Source organism: Scylla paramamosain, unplaced genomic scaffold (genome assembly GCF_035594125.1).
Source record: "Scylla paramamosain isolate STU-SP2022 unplaced genomic scaffold, ASM3559412v1 Contig2, whole genome shotgun sequence".
NCBI classification, from domain to species: domain Eukaryota; kingdom Metazoa; phylum Arthropoda; class Malacostraca; order Decapoda; family Portunidae; genus Scylla; species Scylla paramamosain.
Window position 1 is genome coordinate 4,677,091 of NW_026973667.1, and position 20,738 is coordinate 4,697,828.

At 42.5% G+C, this 20,738-nt stretch overlaps 1 protein-coding gene across 1 annotated transcript; it reads left to right on the forward strand.

The window, feature by feature from the left end:
• The first annotated feature begins 8,762 nt into the window (after positions 1-8,762).
• Positions 8,763-14,663, forward strand: LOC135095956 (zinc finger protein 252-like). Its single transcript, XM_063997105.1, has 4 exons — positions 8,763-8,987; positions 12,409-12,421; positions 13,770-14,096; positions 14,494-14,663. The coding sequence occupies exons 1-4, from the start codon at positions 8,763-8,765 to the stop codon at positions 14,661-14,663; spliced, it is 735 nt and encodes a 244-aa protein (XP_063853175.1).
• Positions 14,664-20,738: the final 6,075 nt, after the last annotated feature.

Consider the following 20,738-nt stretch of genomic DNA (forward strand, 5'->3'; position numbering starts at 1 on the left):
TGCTGAGCGCATAACAGAGGTGATAGTGTCTGGCATGGAGGCGTACATTCCTCACTCTTTTTCTCGTCCTAAACCTTCTAAACCTTGGTTTAACACAGCTTGTTCTCGTACTATACATGATAGAGAGGTAGCCCACAAAAGGTACTTAAGCCTTCCTTCACCAGAATCTCATGCACTTTATATTTCTGCCCGGAACCATGTCAAGTCTGTTCTCCAACTAGCCAAAAACTCCTTCATTAACAGAAAATGTCAAAACCTTTCAAGATCTAACTCCCCTCGTGATTTCTGGCATCTAGCCAAAAATATCTCCAATAACTTTGCTTCTTCTTCTTTCCCTCCTCTACTTCAACCAGATGGCACCACTGCTATCACATCTATTTCTAAAGCTGAACTCTTTGCTCAAACCTTTGCTAAAAACACTACCTTGGACGATTCTGGGCTTGGTCCTCCCTCTCCTTCACCCTCTGACTACTTCATGCCACGTATTAAAATTCAAGACACTTATCCACCAATTTTTGACCACTGCCTTGACCCTTTTATGGGACTGGCATTTCAGTGGGTATTTTTTTTATTGATTTTTGTTGCCCTTGGCCAGTGTCCTTCTTACATAAAAAAAAAAAATCTGCAACACCTGCAGAAGAAAAGAGGTTGTGTCAGCTCTCTTCCTTAACTTGGAGGGACCTTTTGACTGTGCCCCACACGTTGGCATCCTCCACATAATTGCCAGATTTGAATTCACCGGCTCCCCCCCTCCTGGCTGAAATCCTTTCTAATCAGTAGATCCTACAGTGTCGCGGTAGGTGCCTCTTGCTCCCATAAATGTGCCATCCACAGAGGCATACCACAAGGCTCAATCCTCAGCCCCCTGTTGTTTAACACCCTGATGTCAGGTTTCAGTATTCCAGCACACTCATGTATGCAGATGATATTACAATAGTCAGCAGAGCTCCAACTCAAGCACAAGGCCAAGAACACTTACAAGAAGCAGCCACAGCCATACAAACCAGGGTAAGAACATGGGGTCTTTCCATCAACCCCACCAAGAGCTCCCTAATGTCCTTCACACTCAGACAACTCCACACTCCTCCAGCAGTAACCTTATGTGGGTCACCAGTCCCATCCTCCAGAACTCACACCCTCCTAGGTATGAGACTTGAGGGCCTGCGCCTCACCTGGCTGACACGCATGGAGTACCTCTGCTCTTTCTGCAATAAAAGGTTGGGCATCATGAAGAGGATCACAGGGACCCGGTGGAGGGCCAGCTGTGATCTGCTCAAATATTATCATGCCACCATTGCCTCTAAAATATCCTACAGCTGCAGCATATACAGTTCAGCTGCTGCCTCCACCCTCTCCAGGCTGAATGTCATACAGAACGCAGCCCTCAGAATTGCATTGGGGCAGTGAAATGCTCTCCTATACTGGCTCTACAGGTAGAAAGTGGTATGCTCCCACTCCATCACTGCAGGAGAGAGATCCTCTGCCACCAATACCGATGTTTTCAGACCTCTCCACTGTCCCGTCCCCTTGCTACCCTCTACACTACCTCAGGAGTGAGTGATCCCCATGCTCCAGTTTGTCTCCCTCCTTATCTGCAATACACACCCACTCCCTGCTGAACATAGCCTCACCACCAACTCAGCCCATCAGCCCCCTCTCTCCAGTGCCTCCTTGGAAGGCTTTAAGCAATCTTATAACCCTTCACACTCTGGACCTCCCCTCCAACCCTTATAACCCTCCTCACCTGGACCTGTATTCACACCGTCCTGCTGCAGGCATACTGGCAGCCACAATATTCAAGAAACTGGATCTCTCCACTTAACCTTCACCATGAAAAAATATACACTGATGGCTCTCACTACCCTGTCACTCCCTCCACAGGTGCAGCCATACATGTCCCCAGCACCAGCACCACCACAACCTGGAAGGTACCCTGTGATAACAACATCGTTACAGCAGAATTATTTGCCGTCCAACAAGCCGCGATCCGCCTCATCTCCACACACAACCGCCACTATCAAGGCTGTCATGTACACAGATTCCAGGTCATCCCTACACCTTCTCTCCTGCCATCCAACAACCTCCATAGTCTTGGTACACTCCACACAACAGACTCTACTCTGCATTCAGTGGCAGGGCTGGGAAATAACCATCCAGCGGGTGCCTTCCCATTCAAGCACCAGGGGAAATGAAATAGTCAACACCATCACCAGGATGGCACTCAAATGTAAACAGTGGCCCCCTCCCACTACCATTCACCACAAAGAAATGCCTGATTTCCATCTCTATGGGATGATTGACTAATACATGACCCCCGCACCACCTCCATGGGCCTCTACAGAACAAGCTCCTCTCCACAGCCTTGGATAAAGAAAACATCCAGAGTGTTGGACGTAGCCTCTCACTAGCCTCACACGAACATCTTCACCGTCTACATCTATCACCTGATCCACACTGCCCGTGGTGCCACACAGTGACTGACACTGCAGCACCCTCGCCTCTATTCACGCTGTCCTGTCCTCCGCACACAAGTCTTTTCTCTTTTGGATAAGTAGTTTTGACCTGTCCACCCTACTGGCAGTGGCAGGCGTCATCCACCTCACCTGTGCCTTCCTCAGGAAGTCAGGACAACTGCCACACCTATGATGGCATCATGGGCACTTCACCAGAGGGCACATGTGATCGTCACACTGATCATCATGGCCTTTAACAACAACACCGACAAATGAGATACATTAACACTCACCAAGAGAGGAGATGGTGCCAAACTTCAAGGCTGTGAGGATAAAAGTTGCCATTTCCAAAGGCATAAGAAACATAGGTCACAGTCTTCCAAACTTTCCACGATGACAGCTGGAGTCAAACTGGCATGTCACCGTGACGCCCTCCCTGACGGGCCAGTGCTAGTTAATACCCTCATAGTGTCCCTTATATGTCTCGCAAATAAAATGCGTATCATTCAATAGTTTCAGTACAATGAACAAGGTGAGCTTATGTATGGACAAAAAATTTTTTTTATATATTTCCCTCACATATGAACTACTTCCTGAGGAGGATAGGAAGTGTTTCAGTGCTCAGTGTGTGAAAGGAGCTGTGTTGTGCTCACAATTTGTGGATTTAGGCTCTGGGAGACACCACTGTTTTCAGCACAGATTTGTTAGTTAACTATAGGAGGACGCTGTCTGAAACTTTTACAGATGTACACTACAGTAAGTATGCTGTGTCATCATGTCAGTGTTCAACAGCAAAGTAAGAAGGAGTTATTGTAGACATTAATGGCATAGTCAACAATTGTCAAGGTTAGGTTAGGTTAAGTATATTGAGAGTATTTCAAGCAGTAGTAGTTGTAGTAACAAAAATACTACTACTATATTTTATTTGGGTAAATTTTTACTCTTCCACCAGTCTCTCCATTCTGGACAAATCTGTTTTTGATAAACCTTTACTCTCTTGCCCATCTCAAGTTGGTAGACAAAAATTCTCTCTCTCTCTCTCTCTCTCTCTCTCTCTCTCTCTCTCTCTCTCTCTCTCTCTCTCTCATATTGACTTGAAAAAATATTTTCATCCTCACAAATAACACACATTATAATATCACAGTTACCCCCTCACTCCTCCCTTGGTAAAGTAACGATTTGCAAAAATAACGAATAATAAATTGATGTAAAACACACCAAAATCTGCCTCAATTGTCATCCCAGACGACCTGCGTGCCATTGCTCAGAACCACTGGCTTTCATCCTTCACTAGGGACAGTTGTCCTCCCAGACGACCTGCGTGCCATTGCTCAGAACCACTGGCTTTCATCCTTCACTAGGGACAATTTCCCAAACCTAACATAACTAAACCAAGCCAAATTAATTCATAAAACACCTTGCCAGTCAGGCAGCACTCACCTCTTATTCATGGTCAGCCTCTCCAAGTCCTTGTACTTTCACTAAAAGTACTTTCACTATACTGCTTCTATGGTAAGCTGAAATATGCTCCATCTCTGGGATTTGACATCAAGGAGACTCCACCTTCTGTATACTGTGATTGGCTGGTGTGATGACAGGGAAGCACACACACACACACACACACACACACACACCCAAGAGGTTCATTTGAAGGTTTTACTGGAGAAGAAAGAGAACTGAATTTTAAACTGCAGTGTAGAAAAATTTTGCGTATGGAAGAAATGATGAATAAGTTATTGAAGAAAATCAAGACATTGGAGGCACACCAGAAGGAGACTGGTAAGGAGTTGGGAACTATTACAGCAAAGGTGATTGAGATGGAAGATAAAAATGAGAAGTTAAAGGTGGAAAATGACTGTTTAAAGAAACAAATAAAGGAAAAGGTAGAAATGGTTCAGAAAGGAAATGAGGAAATGAAAGCAAGTGGAAATGAAACAAAGTGGTTAAATGAGTGTAAATTTGAAGAAGAATCACTAAAGAAAATAATAGAACAAGAAGAAAATGAGAAACAAAACCTTAGACAAAGTGCTAAATGTTATTAAAGAAGAGAAAAAATGAGAAGACAAAGTGGTAAATGTTATTAAAGAAGAGAAAAAATGAGAGAGACTAGAAAATATAAACAAGTAATTGTATTTGGTTTAAAGAAAAAGAAAATAGTAAGCAGAATTCAAAGAGAGGAAAAGGAAAAAAACTGTTGAATAAGTTACTGAAAAAAGTGAAGGGTGAAGACAGCCAGGTAATAAAGCAAGTGGAAGAGTTCCATAGAATTGGAAAATATGAAGAAGAAAAAATGAGATCCATGAGAATAAGGTTTGCAACACAGGTACAAGCAGAAGAAGTAATTAATGGGTCCTGGAGGTTGTCTGGAGATGAAGAATATAGGAATGTATGGATAAACAGGGATATGGATGAGATTGAAAGGTTCAAGCAAAAGGAGCTGGTAAGTGAGGCTAAACAAAAAAAGGAACAGAGGAGAAGTGTTCTGGAAAGTAAGAGATGTGAGAATAAAGAAATGGCACATCAAACAGTAAGTAAAGTATGTTACACTAATGTTGATGGATTAATGTCAACAAAGATGGAATTAAATGAGTTGTTAAGCAGAACCGCACTGGATGTTGTTGTATTATGTGAGACAAAATGGAAAAATGAATGGGGAACTCCTGACATTGGTGATGATAAACATGATTTATGGATGAAAAACAGAAGTGACAAGGGAGGAGGGGGAGTGATCATTATGACCAAAAAGTGTGTTGAAGTGAAGAAGGTAATAAAAAGTGAAGACAAGTCTGAAGTTGTACAAGTGATGATTAGAAGTGGAAATGGAAGGATAATGAATTATGTAGGAGTGTATGTGCCACCTGTGACCAGTGCTTGGTGAAAAGAAGAGCATGAAGAGATGTTAGTGGATGTGTTAAAAGGTCTTGAAAAGATAGTGATGGAAAGTAGTGATACAGTTATTGCTGGTGATTTAATTGTAAGGAGATAAATTGTGAGACGTTGACAACTACTGGAAGTGAAAACTCACGGAGTAATAGACTGTTGAACTGGGCGGTGGAAAACTTGATGACTCGCTGGGTTGACTGTGATACCAGATTTAGTGGAAGAGATAAACCATCAAGACTTGATTTAGTGTTACCAAGAACAAGGAAATTATTGAAACCATGCACTATGATAGCCCTCCAGTGATCATGTGTTCGTGGAATTTAACTTGAAAAATGAAAATGTAATCACAGATGAAAATTATAAGGTGAAAAGATTTAAATATAGTAAAGCTGACTTTGAAAAATTAAGAAGGACTTTGTTGCCGTGGACTGGAAAGACTTTGAAGACGCAGAAGATGTTCGGGAAAATGGGATGAATTTATAAGGATGTACAATTCTGCTGTGGAGAAATTTGTAGCTAGAGGAGGAGTGAGATGTAGAAAGGGTAAGGAATGGTTCAGTACAAAATGCAAAGAGGCTAGAAATTGTAAGTCAAATGCTTGGAATAGATGGAAGAAGAGGAAAACTGAGAGCAGATGGCAGGAATATATTGATGCTAGAAACAAGTACATTGAGATAATAAGAATGGAGAGAAGAAATTATGAAAGAGATATAGTAGATAAGTGTATAAATGAACCCAAACTGTTCTGTAGACATATTAATGGGGAGATGAAGAAGAAAGAAGGTGGATCAAGATTGAAAGTTGACGGAAAAATCTATGAGGATGCACAGGACGTGGCGGAGGTTATGAACAATAGTTTGAGGTGGGTATTTACTGTGGAAGGGGAGTTTGGTGCTGGAAGGGATAAGTTGGTGAGGAATACACTAAGTACAGTCCCAGTCAGTTATGAGGAAATACTTAAGATGATGGAACAACTTGATGTAAATAAAGCAACTGGTCCAGATGGAGTAACAAACTGGATATTGAAGGAATGTGCTGAACAACTGGCTGGTAAAATTCACAGTTTGGTGTAGACATCACCATCACAGGGAAGAGTACCAAAAGATTGGAAGAGAGCAAATATTACACCAATATTCAAAGGAGGAAATAAGGAAAACCCTCTAAATTATAGACCAGTGTCCTTGACTAGTGTTGTAGGAAAACTTTGTGAAAGAACAATAAAGGAAAGATGGATGGAACACTTGGAAAGAGATAAAGTTTTGGTAAATTGTCAATTTGGATTAAGGAGGAGAAGATCTTGCTCCATGAACTTATTGTCCTTTTGTTCAAGAGTAATTGACATTGTGCAGGAGAGAGACGGACGGGTGGATGGTGTCTACTTAGACTTGAAGAAACCGTTTGACAAAGTACCACACCGAAGATTGCTGTGGAAGATAAAAAAAATTTATGGAAAAATTGGAGGAAGACTGCTGGAGTGGATGGAGAATTGTCTGGATGATAGAGAGATGAGAACTGTAATACAAGACCTGAATTCATCTTGGCTGAAAGTAACTAGTGGCATCCCACAGGGGTCAGTGTTGGGACTGATAATGTTTGTAATGTGTGTGAACAACATAAATGAAGAAATAGACAGTTATATGATCTTATTTGCAGATGATGCTAGGCTGATGAGAAGGGTAGAAAATGTAAATGACTGTATGGTACTGCAAGATGATTTAAATAAAATAAATAGATGGAGTAAATCTTGGCAAATGGAATTCAATTTAAATAAATGTAAAGTAATGGAGTTTGGTAAGAGTAAGAAAACAATACAATATCATTATGAGATGGAAGGTGTCAAGTTAAAGAAGTCAAAACAGGAAGTGGACTTGGGAGTTACTGAAAATTTGACTCCGGACAGACACACTGATCAAATTACTGGAGAGACCATGAATTTGTTGAAAAGAATGAGAATGGCATCCTCATATTTGGATGAAGGAATGATAAAAAAAACTTGTTGATTTCCACGATAAGACCACAATTGGAATATGTGGCAGTGGTGTGGTGTGGTCTCCTCGTACAGAGAGGAATATTATAATATTGGAAAGAGTACAAAGAGCAGTCACTAAGATGGTTCCAGAGTCGAGTAAGTTGACCTGTGAAGAGAGATTAAGAATGTTGGAAATTCCTACCCTTGAAGATAGGAGAGAGAGAGAGAGAGGGGGGGGATTTAATAAACATCTATAGAATGATAAATGGTATGGAAAATGTGGACAAAGAATGTTTTATAACTAGACACACAGAGTACAAGGGGACACAGTAAGAAGCTGAAGAAAGTTAACTGTAGAAGGGACATCAAGAAGTATAATTTTCCCCACAGAAGTGTGACCAAATGGAATGAACTCAGTGAAGACGTTGTCAGTGCTGTAACTGTCCATGCCTTTAAGACCAAACTGGATAGATAGAGAGACGGGATACTTTGAGATTACTCCCCTCCCGTAAACCACAACTAGGCAAATACAACTAGGTTAGGTAAATACACAATGGTTAGCACACCTGATTCACACTCAGGAAGGCCTGGGTTCAAATTCCAGATCAGTTCAGAAGCCTTTGGGCAGACTTCTTTACAGTGTAGTCCCTGTTCACCAAGCAGTGATTAGGTACCTGGTGTGAGTCTGACGTTGTGACCCGCTGCTAGGTAGGAGAAACAAACTCTGGAAGGAAAATGCACACAGGGTGGCCTGACCATCCCAGGCCTAGTCTACTAGGCTGACTGGCACCATCTGGCAGCCACAGTATCAAATTGTAAGTTGCTTTCTTGGGTTAAATGTATACTTAAGATGTAGTATGTATGTTAGTATATAAGTATGTAACTTGTGGATTTTCATTTGTAAGACTGCAATATTTATAAACTGAATATTATTATTATTATTATTATTATTATTATTATTATTATTATTATTATTATTATTATTATTGTTATTATTATTATTATTATTATTATTATTATTATTATTATTATTATTATTATAATTATTACATACACACACACACACACACACACACACACACACACACACACACACATGTACAGGAACATATGAAACACCTGATGTAAAAGATATTTTTATTTACAACATGAAGACAGACTATGGGAAAGATATTCCCTAGAACTTTCAATACCTGACCTGACCCCTCCTCAGTTCACTCCAGCCTGTCACTGTCACCCCCCCTCCCCATCCATGATGTCACAAACATGATGGTCGTCCGTTTCAGAGGAGATGAGCTCCATCACAGGGCGACAGTGTGACGTCAGCCCGTCAGTCGTCAGTCCCACACACCCACCAGAACAAGATGCACCACGAGGATCTCCTCATCACTGTTGCTCTCTTATTGTTGGACTACTCAGAAATGGAAGACCGCCCAGTTAGACCAGCAAGACAAAGGATGATATGGACAGTAAGGGCATGGCAACTACTGCTGGAGAGGCCGCTACAAGGAGAGTACAAGATCTTAATGGAGGCAGAGATGAGGACTGACAGAAACAGCTTCCATGGAGCCTACCACATCACTCCAGCCACTTTTCAGAAGCTGGTACAACTAGATGGTCCTCACTGCACATGCTCCAATGCTGTGTGTTTACCACAGGATCACCAGTGCTGCCAGTGCATGGTGAGTGGTGTTGCTGCATTTCCAGATTCAGTGAACAATCTGTAGTCTTCACCTCTCACTTTAGGAAAATGTATTTAAATGATGATTATAATATGATCTTATTTCTTTCTCTTTGTACAAATATTAATATTTCACATTTTTATGATGTCAAGGATATCCAACACTATCATTAATGGGCAACACCACCGCCTTTCCTCTGTCAAAACATGAATTTATTTCATCTTTGGATGGCGAGGCTGCTGTCAGCACAGAGGGTCTGGTTCCCATCTAGCTCACAGTTTGTGATGTCATGGACAAGGACAGGGTGACAGTGACAGGCTGGTGTGAACCATGCCTGCCTGCCTGCCTGCCTCTCTCTCTCTCTCTCTCTCTCTCTCTCTCTCTCTCTCTCTCTCTCTCTCTCTCTCTCTCTCTCTCTCTCTCCATGACGAAAAAAAAAAAAATCGGAAAAAAACATATCCATGTGATATATACATGTTCTGGATAAATTTACACACACACACACACACACACACACACACACAGTGTGTCTTGACATCCCCCTCAACTTTTTCTTCATTAACTTCTGCAACATTCGCAGTCTAAGATATAATTTTCAATCTGTAGAACACCACCTCTCCTCTTCTAAACCTCATCTTCTTTTCCTCACTGAAACTCAGGTGTCTGAGGCTCCATTTACGCTTACAGGACTCTGCTCTTCCTTTGGTTACACTGACTTGATATTCTCTTCCTTTATCGGTTGGCACTCGCTCCCTGACACTAACTTCTTCAATACAAGTTTGATCCCTGTCCACTTGCTCACCCTCACCTTCCCTAAGACCATCTACGGCATTAATTTCCTCAGTATCAGACATATCTAACAACTTAATTGTGTCAATACTGAGACACTGAAAGAACAATTAAAATTACCACTTTAATACTAGCTAATTGTGGGTAATTTTCACTTAGGCTACTCAATTCAGTGCACATACATACTATTATACTTTCTTGCCTGTAACCATGGGTTCTACAAAATGGTGGCGAGGCACAGTGGGTACAAGGGAGTGGTTGTCGTCAAGGGTGGAGCTGACCCCAGGACCTCAGAGGTCAACCTATAGGCTTACGTCAGCGTCCCCTCGTCCTGTGACTCACTCTTGCTATGGTTTCACATGGAGCCAATTTCTTGCTTGTAGGTCGAGTTCTTACTGTAGCCGCACCGGCTGGGCATCAATTGGCTCTCAGATGATCTGTTTTACTGATCACACCCATCATCATAGGGTCCAGGAAAGGCAGTTCTCCCTGACACGTTTATTGATGAGGTAGGCATGACCATAAGAACTGCGAACAAGTTCTCGGTCTCAATTTCTTACAAAATAACATTATACACTGATATTAAACACTTTCAACATATTACAATATCATTAACAATACATGCAATTAACTTGGCACTATGACAATCAGTTTTTACTACAAAATTAAAGTATTTACCTCAGTCACCATCCTGCCCGTCTTTGTCTGAGCACGACCTGGCCGTGAGTGATGCCTGCAGGCGACCAGCGGGTTAACCCCACACTACCAACAAGTGAGCATCGGCTTCGGTGCTTAATATAGCATGAATACTGATACTTACACATATTACACGTTTTCATGCAAATAGAAAACTATTGAACATTTCACTTATAAATGCCAAGGAATAATGACATGAGGTACATACGCTTTACATACAGTAACACACAGGGAGGGTTAAGTCTGACCAACCTGCCAGGAAAGTGTTTGGCGAGAAGCAACATGCATTCACACAGGGAGGGTTAAGTCTGACTAACCAGCCTGTCCCCTTCCCAGTGACACGACACAGGAGCACCAGAAGCAATGCGTAAGGTCTTTATAAGCAGCTACAACAAAGTTACCAATGAAAAAAAAAAAAAAAAAATATATATATATATATATATATATATATATATATATATATATATATATATATATATATATATATATATATATATATATATATATATATATATATATATTGCAATTTCTTCCCAGTTGAAATCCTTCCATTGGTACAGCTGGCACGCCATGCACATTGTCTCCAGGGACTCCTTCACTGCCTCAATACTCCTTCCATTGGTACACCTGGCACGCCATGCACATTGTCTCCAGGGACTCCTTCACTGCCTCAATACTCCTTCCATTGATACACCTGGCACGCCATGCACATTCTCTACAGGGACTCCTTCACTGCCTCAATACTCCTTCCATTGCTACAGCTGGCATGTCATGCACATTGTCTCCAGGGACTCCTTCACTGCCTCAATACTCCTTCCATTGCTACAGCTGGCACGCCATGCACATTGTCTCCAGGGACTCCTTCACTGCCTCAATACTCCTTCCATTGATACACCTGGCACGCCATGCACATTGTCTCCAGGGACTCCTTCACTGCCTCAATACTCCTTCCACTGCTACAGCTGGCACGCCATGCACATTGTCTCCAGGGACTCCTTCACTGCTTCAGTCTTCCTTCCACTGGCAAAGGGCACTAAACATTAATGAAAGAAGGCCCACTTAATGGTCCTTTTATTACTAACTTTATATTTTGTTTAGCCTCACCTTATTAATTACAAGAAGCATTCCATCATCACCCAGAAATACTGAGGCCAGGGCACACACGCGCACACACACACACACACACACACACACATTATTCCTGAATTAAGCATTGGATTGGTTAAGTTTTTCAATGATAGGATATGCCACCATAAGAAATATAACAGTTGACCCATTGCATCCTTGTATACCATTCGTTATTTCAATACTACACATTTCTTTATCATCAAGGAATATTTTGGTGTTGTCCTCTGTATATACTTTAGCGATCAGGTCAATTAACTTTGGGTGTATCTTATATTTTAGCATTTCTCTGCTTATACCTGTCGAATGCCTTTGCAAAGTCTACTGATATTAATATAAGTGATCTCTTATATTCCTAACTCTTCTGTATACAGTAATTTAGTATAAATAAATTGTCTGCTGCTCTTCTGTTTTCCGTATATGTATTTTGTTCTTCCATTAATATATCGTTTTATTGTAGATGTCTGCATTTTATCTATTTATTTTTATCTATTTATTATTATTTTTTTTATGATTCCTATTAATAATTTATCTGTGGTGTCTGTAAGGGCTATTGGACTCACAGCTTTTATTGCTGGCTTTGCGTTTTTCTCCAGTAATTTAGTATTTCATGTTTTCCATGTATCCGGGATTATTGCTGCATCACTGACATCATTTAATGCTTGTACGAGAGTTGTTTTACATTTATCGTTGTGTGTCATAGCAATAAGGAGTTTCGTCTTAATTTCATTGGGTCCTGCTGCTTTTTCAGTCTTTGTCTTTTTTATCTGGTATTCTAACTCAATTTTACAATCTTCCATTGGTTTTATAGTGTTACAGCAGGGGTATGGGTGCGGGTGGCTGAACTGTTGCAGGTGGCAGCACTGGGAGTGGCGGGAAGAGAGAGAGACTGAAAGAAAGGAGACGCTTGGCCCGAGAGGAAGCCAGCGTGTGCCTGTCTGTTTGGAAGTGTTTCCCTGCCTGTTGAGTGTCTTGTTGAGTGCCTGTCGTGCCCTGGGAGACTTGTGGTGCCCCTGTGAACTTGTAAAGCAGTGTACTTGCGGAGGATTTGTCAATAAACCTAGGAAATAGTGCCCGTGTTTTCCCCTGTGCCCCGGCCTCGTGTGTGTGTGTGTGTGTGTGTGTGTGCCTTGTCCTGGCGTTCAGTGTGACTTATTTGAGGCCCCGCTGGTGTTGTTTCTCGACCCATGCCCTTGTGGATAACACGCCCGCCCGGAGTGAAGGGTGGGCGCAACAATATCATCAGTGTTTATCGTGAATGCTGCATCCACGTGTTGTCTTGACTGATATGGTATTGTTCATTCATTATTATCTATATTAATTGATTTATTCTCATAATACTTCTTGAGTGTATTTACATATTCTTCTTTTATATTATTATTATTATTATTATTATTATTATGGTAACACTGCAGGGTTGGACCTCCTCTCTATTCATTAAAAACACATTGCAACGTGATAGAGTACTTACTATAGAACATGTCTGTGATGTTTTCAATGTGGGGAAGGCTTTTGTAAGGCCGTAGTAATTAAATTAATAGCGCGCCGCCTCCACAAACTAAGTCCACAATGATCTCAAGGATATAAGTTAGGTTAGATTAGTAACCTTAGGGGGGGTCCAGGGCGGGGCGCAGCCCCTCCGGTTAGGTTAGGTTAGGTTAGTAACCTAACCTAACCTTAACCTAACCTAACCCACCACGACACTCTTAGGTGTTAACATACCTAACCTAACCTAATGGGGGCCACTGCCCCATAGGAGTGGCACTTAATTTGTGAGGGACAGTGGTCAGGGAGCCAGGAGGCTGAAGGGAGTGCAGGCCTGGCCTAGTGTTGCAAGGAAGGGGCAGGAAGCAAGGTGTGTGTTGCAGGCAGGGGCAGTGTGTAGCCTAGTGTTGCAAGGAAGGTGCAGGAAGCAGGGTGTGTTGCAGGCAGGGGCAGTGTGTAGCCTAGTGTTGCAAGGAAGGTGCAGGAAGCAGGGTGTGTTGCAGGCAGGGGCAGTGTGTAGCCTAGTGTTGCTAGGAAGGGGCAGGAAGCAGGGTGTATGTTGCAGGCAGGGGCAGTGTGTAGCCTAGTGTTGCAAGGAAGGGGCAGGAAGCAGGGTGTGTTGCAGGCAGGGGCAGTGTGTTAAGCAGCCCTTGGCCCAGTGTGTGCTGACTGTTGCTGTTGTTCCAGGTGCCAGGCAGAGTCCAGGCTGCACGCCCTGCTCGCCGCCAACCAATCTTGTTGTGTCCATGGCGTGTGCTGGTGGGAGTGGTGTTGTGGTGGAGGCCGTGAGGCCGGGCAGCAGCATGAGTGGCCAGCAGCAGCAGCAGCAGCAGCAGCCAGCCTCAGGTGTGGGGAGGCGCAGGCATGGTGGCAAGAATCACCTGGAGGCAGGCAGCTCTGTCCACAGAGGAGAGAGCAAGTTTGAGTGCCAGCAGTGTGACAAAACTTTTGTATCCAGACGTGGCCTTAAGTACCACACCCTGACACACAGTGGTGTTAGAAATTATGAGTGTGGTGAGTGTGGGAAGAAATTTACCCAAAAGTCTAACCTCACCTCACACACCCTGACACACAGTGGTGTTAGAAATTATGAGTGTGGTGAGTGTGGGAAGAAATTTACCCACAAGTCTTACCTCACCAAACACACCCTGACACACGGTGGTGTTAGAAATTATGAGTGTGGTGAGTGTGGGAAGAAATTTACCCACAAGTCTAACCTCACCACACACACCCTGACACACAGTGGTGTTAGAAATTATGAGTGTGGTGAGTGTGGGAAGAAATTTACCCACAAGTCTAACCTCACCAGACACACCCTGACACACAGTGGTGTTAGAAATTATGAGTGTGGTGAGTGTGGGAAGAAATTTACCCACAAGACTTATCTCACCAAACACACCCTGACACACAGTGGTGTTAGAAATTATGAGTGTGATGAGTGTGGCAAAAGATTTCCTACCATTTCTCGTCTCAATAAACACCTTCAGACACACTGGCTTGAGGGAGTTCAAGTGTGATGTTTGTGGCAAGTGTTTCAAGACAAAGGCTGATATTGCCAAGCACATGAGGATCCACTTCTGAGGTGGTGTGTTGTGTGTGGATGTGTGGGGCCACACCCATGCCTGTGGTGGTGGCGGTGGTGGTGGTGTGAGGGAGTAACAGCTCCAGCAGTTGTTTTGTTGGCAGTGCAGGTGTGACCTTCAATAAATGTGTGTGTCTAACATAACGCCAAGTTCTTTTCCGTTTTGAGCGGTGGTGTGTGAGTTCCCTGTGTTTGGTGTTTGGTGCACAGTCGTGGTGGCCACAAGCACCGCCCCAACACTTGCTTCACTGTATCTGAGCAGCCGCGTCCCTCACCACCCTGCCACCCTGTCTTGCGTGCACTGGGTGTGCCTGAGCCATCGTGCAGACGCTGGGGCACGGCCGTGGCAGTCTTCGGCAAGCACGGGCGTCTGGCGTGGTGGTGTAAGAATGCGTGTCGTGTCTTTTGTATCAGTTAGGAAGAGCAGGGGACCTAGCACAGAGCCCTGGGGCCCCCTGCCGTGCACCTTCACTCTGCTGGACGCTGCTGCATGTACTATTGTGCCTCTACATGCTGCACCTGCTGGAGGTGTTTCAGTGGTACAAGGACTGTGGCAAGGGTGACACAGGCAGAATTCTCAGGATACAAAAAGACATGTTATCAATGTCTGTCATATTTCTCTACTCACTTCTTCACTTTGCTGGCCAAGAACACATTACACTGTACAGTCTTGCTGCTGTAATGCCAACACACTCTAGCAAAAAATAAATAAATAAATAAAAAAAATTAAGTAGCCTGGGAAGCAAAATACATGAAGAAAAGGGGAAGTGACAACTAGAAAGAAAAAAAAGAAAACAAAACTGCTAAACAAAAAAAAGTATTGGAAAAAAAAAATTTTTGACCAAAAAAAACACACACACACACACACACACACACACACACACACACACACACACACACACACACACACACACACACACACACACACACACACACACACTGAATGTAACATGTACACAATTAGAATGTAACCAAACTAAGATAAATTATTTGATAAGGCAGAAGTCAAACACCAGTGACACACACACACACACACACACACACACACACACACACACACACACACACACACACACACACACACACACACACACACCTTTTCTTTCTGTCACCCTTTCTTCTCCGTTGGGCTCCTTTGATCACAATCTCATATCTTTATCTTATCCTATCACTCCAATCCCTCCTCAGGATCCCCCTAAGCGAAGGTGCCTCTGGCGTTTTGCCTCTGCTAGTTGGGGGGACCTGAGGAGGTATTTTACTGATTTTCCTTGGAATGACTACTGCTTCTGTGTCAGAGACCCATCTTTGTGTGCTGAGCGCATAACAGAGGTGATAGTGTCTGGCATGGAGGTGTACATTCCTCACTCTTTTTCTCGTCCTAAACCTTCTAAACCTTGGTTTAACACAGCTTGTTCTCGTGCTATACATGATAGAGAGGTGTCCCACAAAAGGTACTTAAGCCTTGCATCACCAGAATCTCATGCACTTTATATTTCTGCCCGGAACCATGCCATGTCTGTTCTCCAACTAGCCAAAAACTCCTTCATTAACAGAAAATGTCAAAACCTTTCAAGATCTAACTCCCCTCGTGATTTCTGGCATCTAGCCAAAAATATCTCCAATAACTTTGCTTCTTCTTTCCCTCCTCTACTTCAACCAGATGGCACCACTGCTATCACATCTATTTCTAAAGCTGAACTCTTTGCTCAAACCTTTGCTAAAAACTCTACCTTGGACGATTCTAGGCTTGTTCCTCCCTCTCCTCCACCCTCTGACTACTTCATGCCACCTATTAAAATTCTTCGCAATGATGTTTTCCATGCCCTCGCTGGCCTAAACCCTCGGAAGGCTTATGGACCTGATGGGGTCCCTCCTATTGTTCTCTGAAACTGTGCCTCTGTGCTTGCACCTTGCCTAGTCAAACTCTTTCAGCTCTGTCTGTCAACATCTACCTTTCCTTCTTGCTGGAAGTTTGCCTACATTCAACTTGTTTCTAAAAAGGGTGACCGTTCTAATCCCTCAAACTACCGTCCTATTGCTTTAATTTCCTGCCTATCTAAAGTTTTTGAATCTATCCTCAACAGGAAGATTCTTAAACATCTATCACTTCACAACCTTCTATCTGATTGCCAGTATGGGTTCCGTCAAGGCCGCTCTACTGGTGATCTTCTGGCTTTCCTTACTGAGTCTTGGTCATCCTCTTTTAGAGATTTTGGTGAAACTTTTGCTGTTGCCTTGGACATATCAAATGCTTTTGATAGAGTCTGGCACAAAGCTTTGATTTCCAAACTACCCTCCTACAGTTTCTATCCTTCTCTCTGTAACTTCATCTCAAGTTTCCTTTCTGACCGTTCTATTGCTGCTGTGATAGACAGTCACTGTTCTTCTCCTAAATCTATTAACAGTGGTGTTCCTCAGGGTTCTGTCCTGTCACCCACTCTCTTCTTATTATTCATTAATGATCTTCTAAACCAAACTTCTTGTCCTATCCACTCCTACGCTGATGATACCACCCTGCACTTTTCCACGTCTTTTCATAGAAGTCCAACCCTTCAGGAGGTAAACATTTCACGCAGGGAAGCCACAGAATGCCTGACTTCTGATCTTTCTAAAATTTCTGATTGGGGCAGAGCAAACTTGGTATTGTTCAATGCCTCAAAAACTCAATTCCTCCATCTATCAACTCAACACAACCTTCCAGACAACTATCCCCTCTTCTTCAATGACACTCAACTGTCCCCCTCTTCTACACTGAACATCCTCGGTCTTTCCTTTACTTATAATCTGAACTGGAAACTTCACATCTCATTTCTAGCTAAAACAGCTTCTATGAAGTTAGGTGTTCTGAGATGTCTCCGCCAGTTTTTCTCACCCCCCCAGCTGCTAACTCTGTACAAGGGCCTTATCTGTCCATGTAATGAGTATGCTTCACATGTCTGGGGGGGTTCCACTCATACTGCTCTTCTAGACAGGGTGGAATCAAAGGCTTTTCATCTCATCAGCTCCTCTCCTCTAACTGACTGTCTTCAGCCTCTCTCTCACCGCCGCAATGTTGCATATCTAGCTGTCTTCTACCGCTATTTTCATGCTAACTGCTCTTCTAATCTTGCTAACTGCATGCCTCCCCTCCTTCCGCGGCCTCGCTACACAAGACTTACTTCCTTCTCTCACCCCTATTCTGTCCACCTCTCTAATGCAAGAGTTAACCAGTATTCTCAGTCATTCATCCCTTTCTCTGGTAAACTCTGGAACTCCCTGCCTGCTTCTGTATTTCCACGTTCCTATGACTTGAATTCCCTCAAGAGGGAGGTTTCAAGACACTTATCCACCAATTTTTGACCACTGCTTTGACCTTTTATGGGACTGGCATTTTAGTGGGCATTTTTTTTTTTATTAGATTTTTGTTGCCCTTGGCCAGTATCCTTCCTACATAAAAAAAAAAAAAACACAGCAAGGATGTTTACCACCAACAATTGAGCAGTGTTACCAGCAAAGTTAAGAAAGGACTAAAAATTGTAATTAGCCCCTTTGAATTAGAGCCCATGTCAAGTGAAGTAATAGAGGCATTTCATCAGTATTATGTGGAATACACAAAGCTGGTGGAACTAGAGCCAGAAAGGTCAGAGGAGCTAAATGAAGAGCTGAAACACAATCAACGAGTTCACCATGAAATATTAGAAAGTATAGAATGTAAAAGAAAGGAGTTAAAGAATGACAAAGGATCAATTTGTTCTAGCAAACGGTCTAGGCATTCTAGAGTCTCATCTACTTCATCACGTTCATTAGCAGCACAAAGAAAGCAAGAAGCAGCAGCAAAGGTAGCCAGACTTAGAAAGGAAATGGAATATCATGATAGTTTAGCAGAGGCAGAAGTTATGTTGGCTAAGACAAAAGCAAAGGCAGAAGTTATGTTAGCAAGAGACCAGGCAATGTTTGCAAAGAAAAAGAAAGAGAGAGATTTAGCAGTCGCTAGTGCAGAACTTAATGCTCTTAGCTTAGTTGAAGAAGAAGTAAAAATGCTTCCAGGTAATGATGAAAGTGTAGAGAAGCAAAGTTATCTTCAACAATACATAGAGTCACAAAATGAAATGAAAGCACAAGCAATTGCAAATCAACAAAGTGACAATGCCATGCCTCACAAATATGTTACATTCCATGACCCACAGGAACCTTCTTCTTGCAATAGAGATAATGAATTGATGACAAATGAAGTACATGGACAAATATTTAGTGAACCTCAGGTAATAAATCTCAACCCTACAGCTCAAAGTCTTGTACCAAGCTCTCGTAGACACACTCATAATGTCAACATGCCTAATAATGTGAATAATGTGAGACAGAATCATCAATCCTTTTCCCATCCTGGGGGAACCTTTGCAATCAACATACCTGATCCCAAGTGGAGCCTCCCTCCAATAGAGCCTAACACTTTTGATGGAGAACCCATGGAATTTCCAAGTTGGTTGAAAAACTTTGAAACTTATGTAGAGTCTAAAACTTCTATTGGTAAAGAGAGACTTGCCTACTTAGATAGGTATACAACTGGTGAGGCAAAGGATGCCATTAAAATGTTAATGCACTTTAACTCTGATGCTGACTATGTGCAAGCAAAGAAAATTCTTAGTGATAGATTTGGAAACAAAAGCATCATAGCTGATGCTTACACAAAAAAGTTAATGAATTGGCTACCAATCTCTCCGCATAATGGTCCAGCATTAACAGCATTCTCAGATTTTTTGAAGTGCTGTTTAGCTGCAATGAAACACACTTCTTATTTGTCATTTCTGAATGACCCTAGAGAGCAGAGAAAGGTGCTAGCAAAACTCCCTGAACATGTTGTTCATGACTGGAGAAAGCAAGCGATGATATATCTTGATACTAACAGTAATAACAACACTTCTAGTAGCAATGGAGAGCACCACCCACCCTGTGAAATGTTATGTGAATTTGTCCAGAAAGAAGCAAAAGGAGCAAGCAATCCATTTGTTTCCTGGAATTCAGTAAGTAGGGAAGTAAATGACTGGATCAAAACTCAAACAAGGGCAACCAATTGGAAACCAAGGGAATCAAACATCATGACAAAGAATAGAGGGAGTAGATCTTTCATGGCTAAAGCAATTGAGGAAAAACCAATGTGGTCATTCCAAAGTAAAGTAAATGTACAAGCCAACAAACAGTATCCCAAGGACCAGGAAAGGAAAGGACGATTCTGTCACTACTGTACAAAGGATCATGATTTAGATGATTGCAAGGAATTTGCCAAACTTGATGGTAATACTAGGTACAAATTTGCTAAAGAAAAACGGTTATGTACAGGGTGTCTAAAAATGGGTCACAAAGGAAAGGATTGTAGAAGAAGGAAAGTTTGTAAAGTATATCAGAGATACCATCCCACAGCTCTTCACAATGATGACATGACAAGAACTGAGAGCCAAAAGGTGCCAGCACAAGCAACTCAGCCTAAAGATGATAAACCCACAGTAGTAGCCAATAAGGACAAAGTTACAGAATCAGTGACACATGACATGCACACCTTGATAGTTCCTGTATGGTTACATCATGTTAGTAATGAAGAGAATAAAGTTTTAGTGTATGCCCTGCTGGATGAGCAGTCTGATGCTTCATTCATCAAGGAAAGCACTCTGAATAAATTGGGAGTTAGTGGACCATCAGTGTCACTCAATATCCACACAATAAGTGGAAAACAAATCACTGATTCTATCAAAATTCATGGACTTAAAGTAAGAGGTTATAATGAAGAAGTGGAAATATCAATCCCTTCAGCATATTCAACAGAAAACATTTCAGCTGGACGGAGTCAGATACCAAGGCCCGAGACTGCTTGCGACTGGCCCCACTTAAAGGCAATCTCTGACAAACTAATGAAATATGACCCAAACATTGACATAGGACTTCTCATTGGTCTTGATTGTGCAGAAGCCATTATGGCAGAAGAGCAAATAGCAGGTGATAGCAAGAAGCATCCCTATGCTCGTAGGACAGAGCTAGGTTGGGGGATCATTGGTAAAATCTCACCCCATTCAAGTCCATTGGAGGATACAGTGGTAGTCTAC

Bases quoted from the DNA above. Each gene is read 5' to 3' on its own strand.
- LOC135095956 (XM_063997105.1), top strand. From the start codon at position 8,763: ATGATATGGACAGTAAGGGCATGGCAACTACTGCTGGAGAGGCCGCTA. The intron at 14,097-14,493 runs GTGAGTGTGGGA...CCTGACACACAG, and splicing joins TGTTAGAAATTATGAGTGTG to TGGTGTTAGAAATTATGAGT.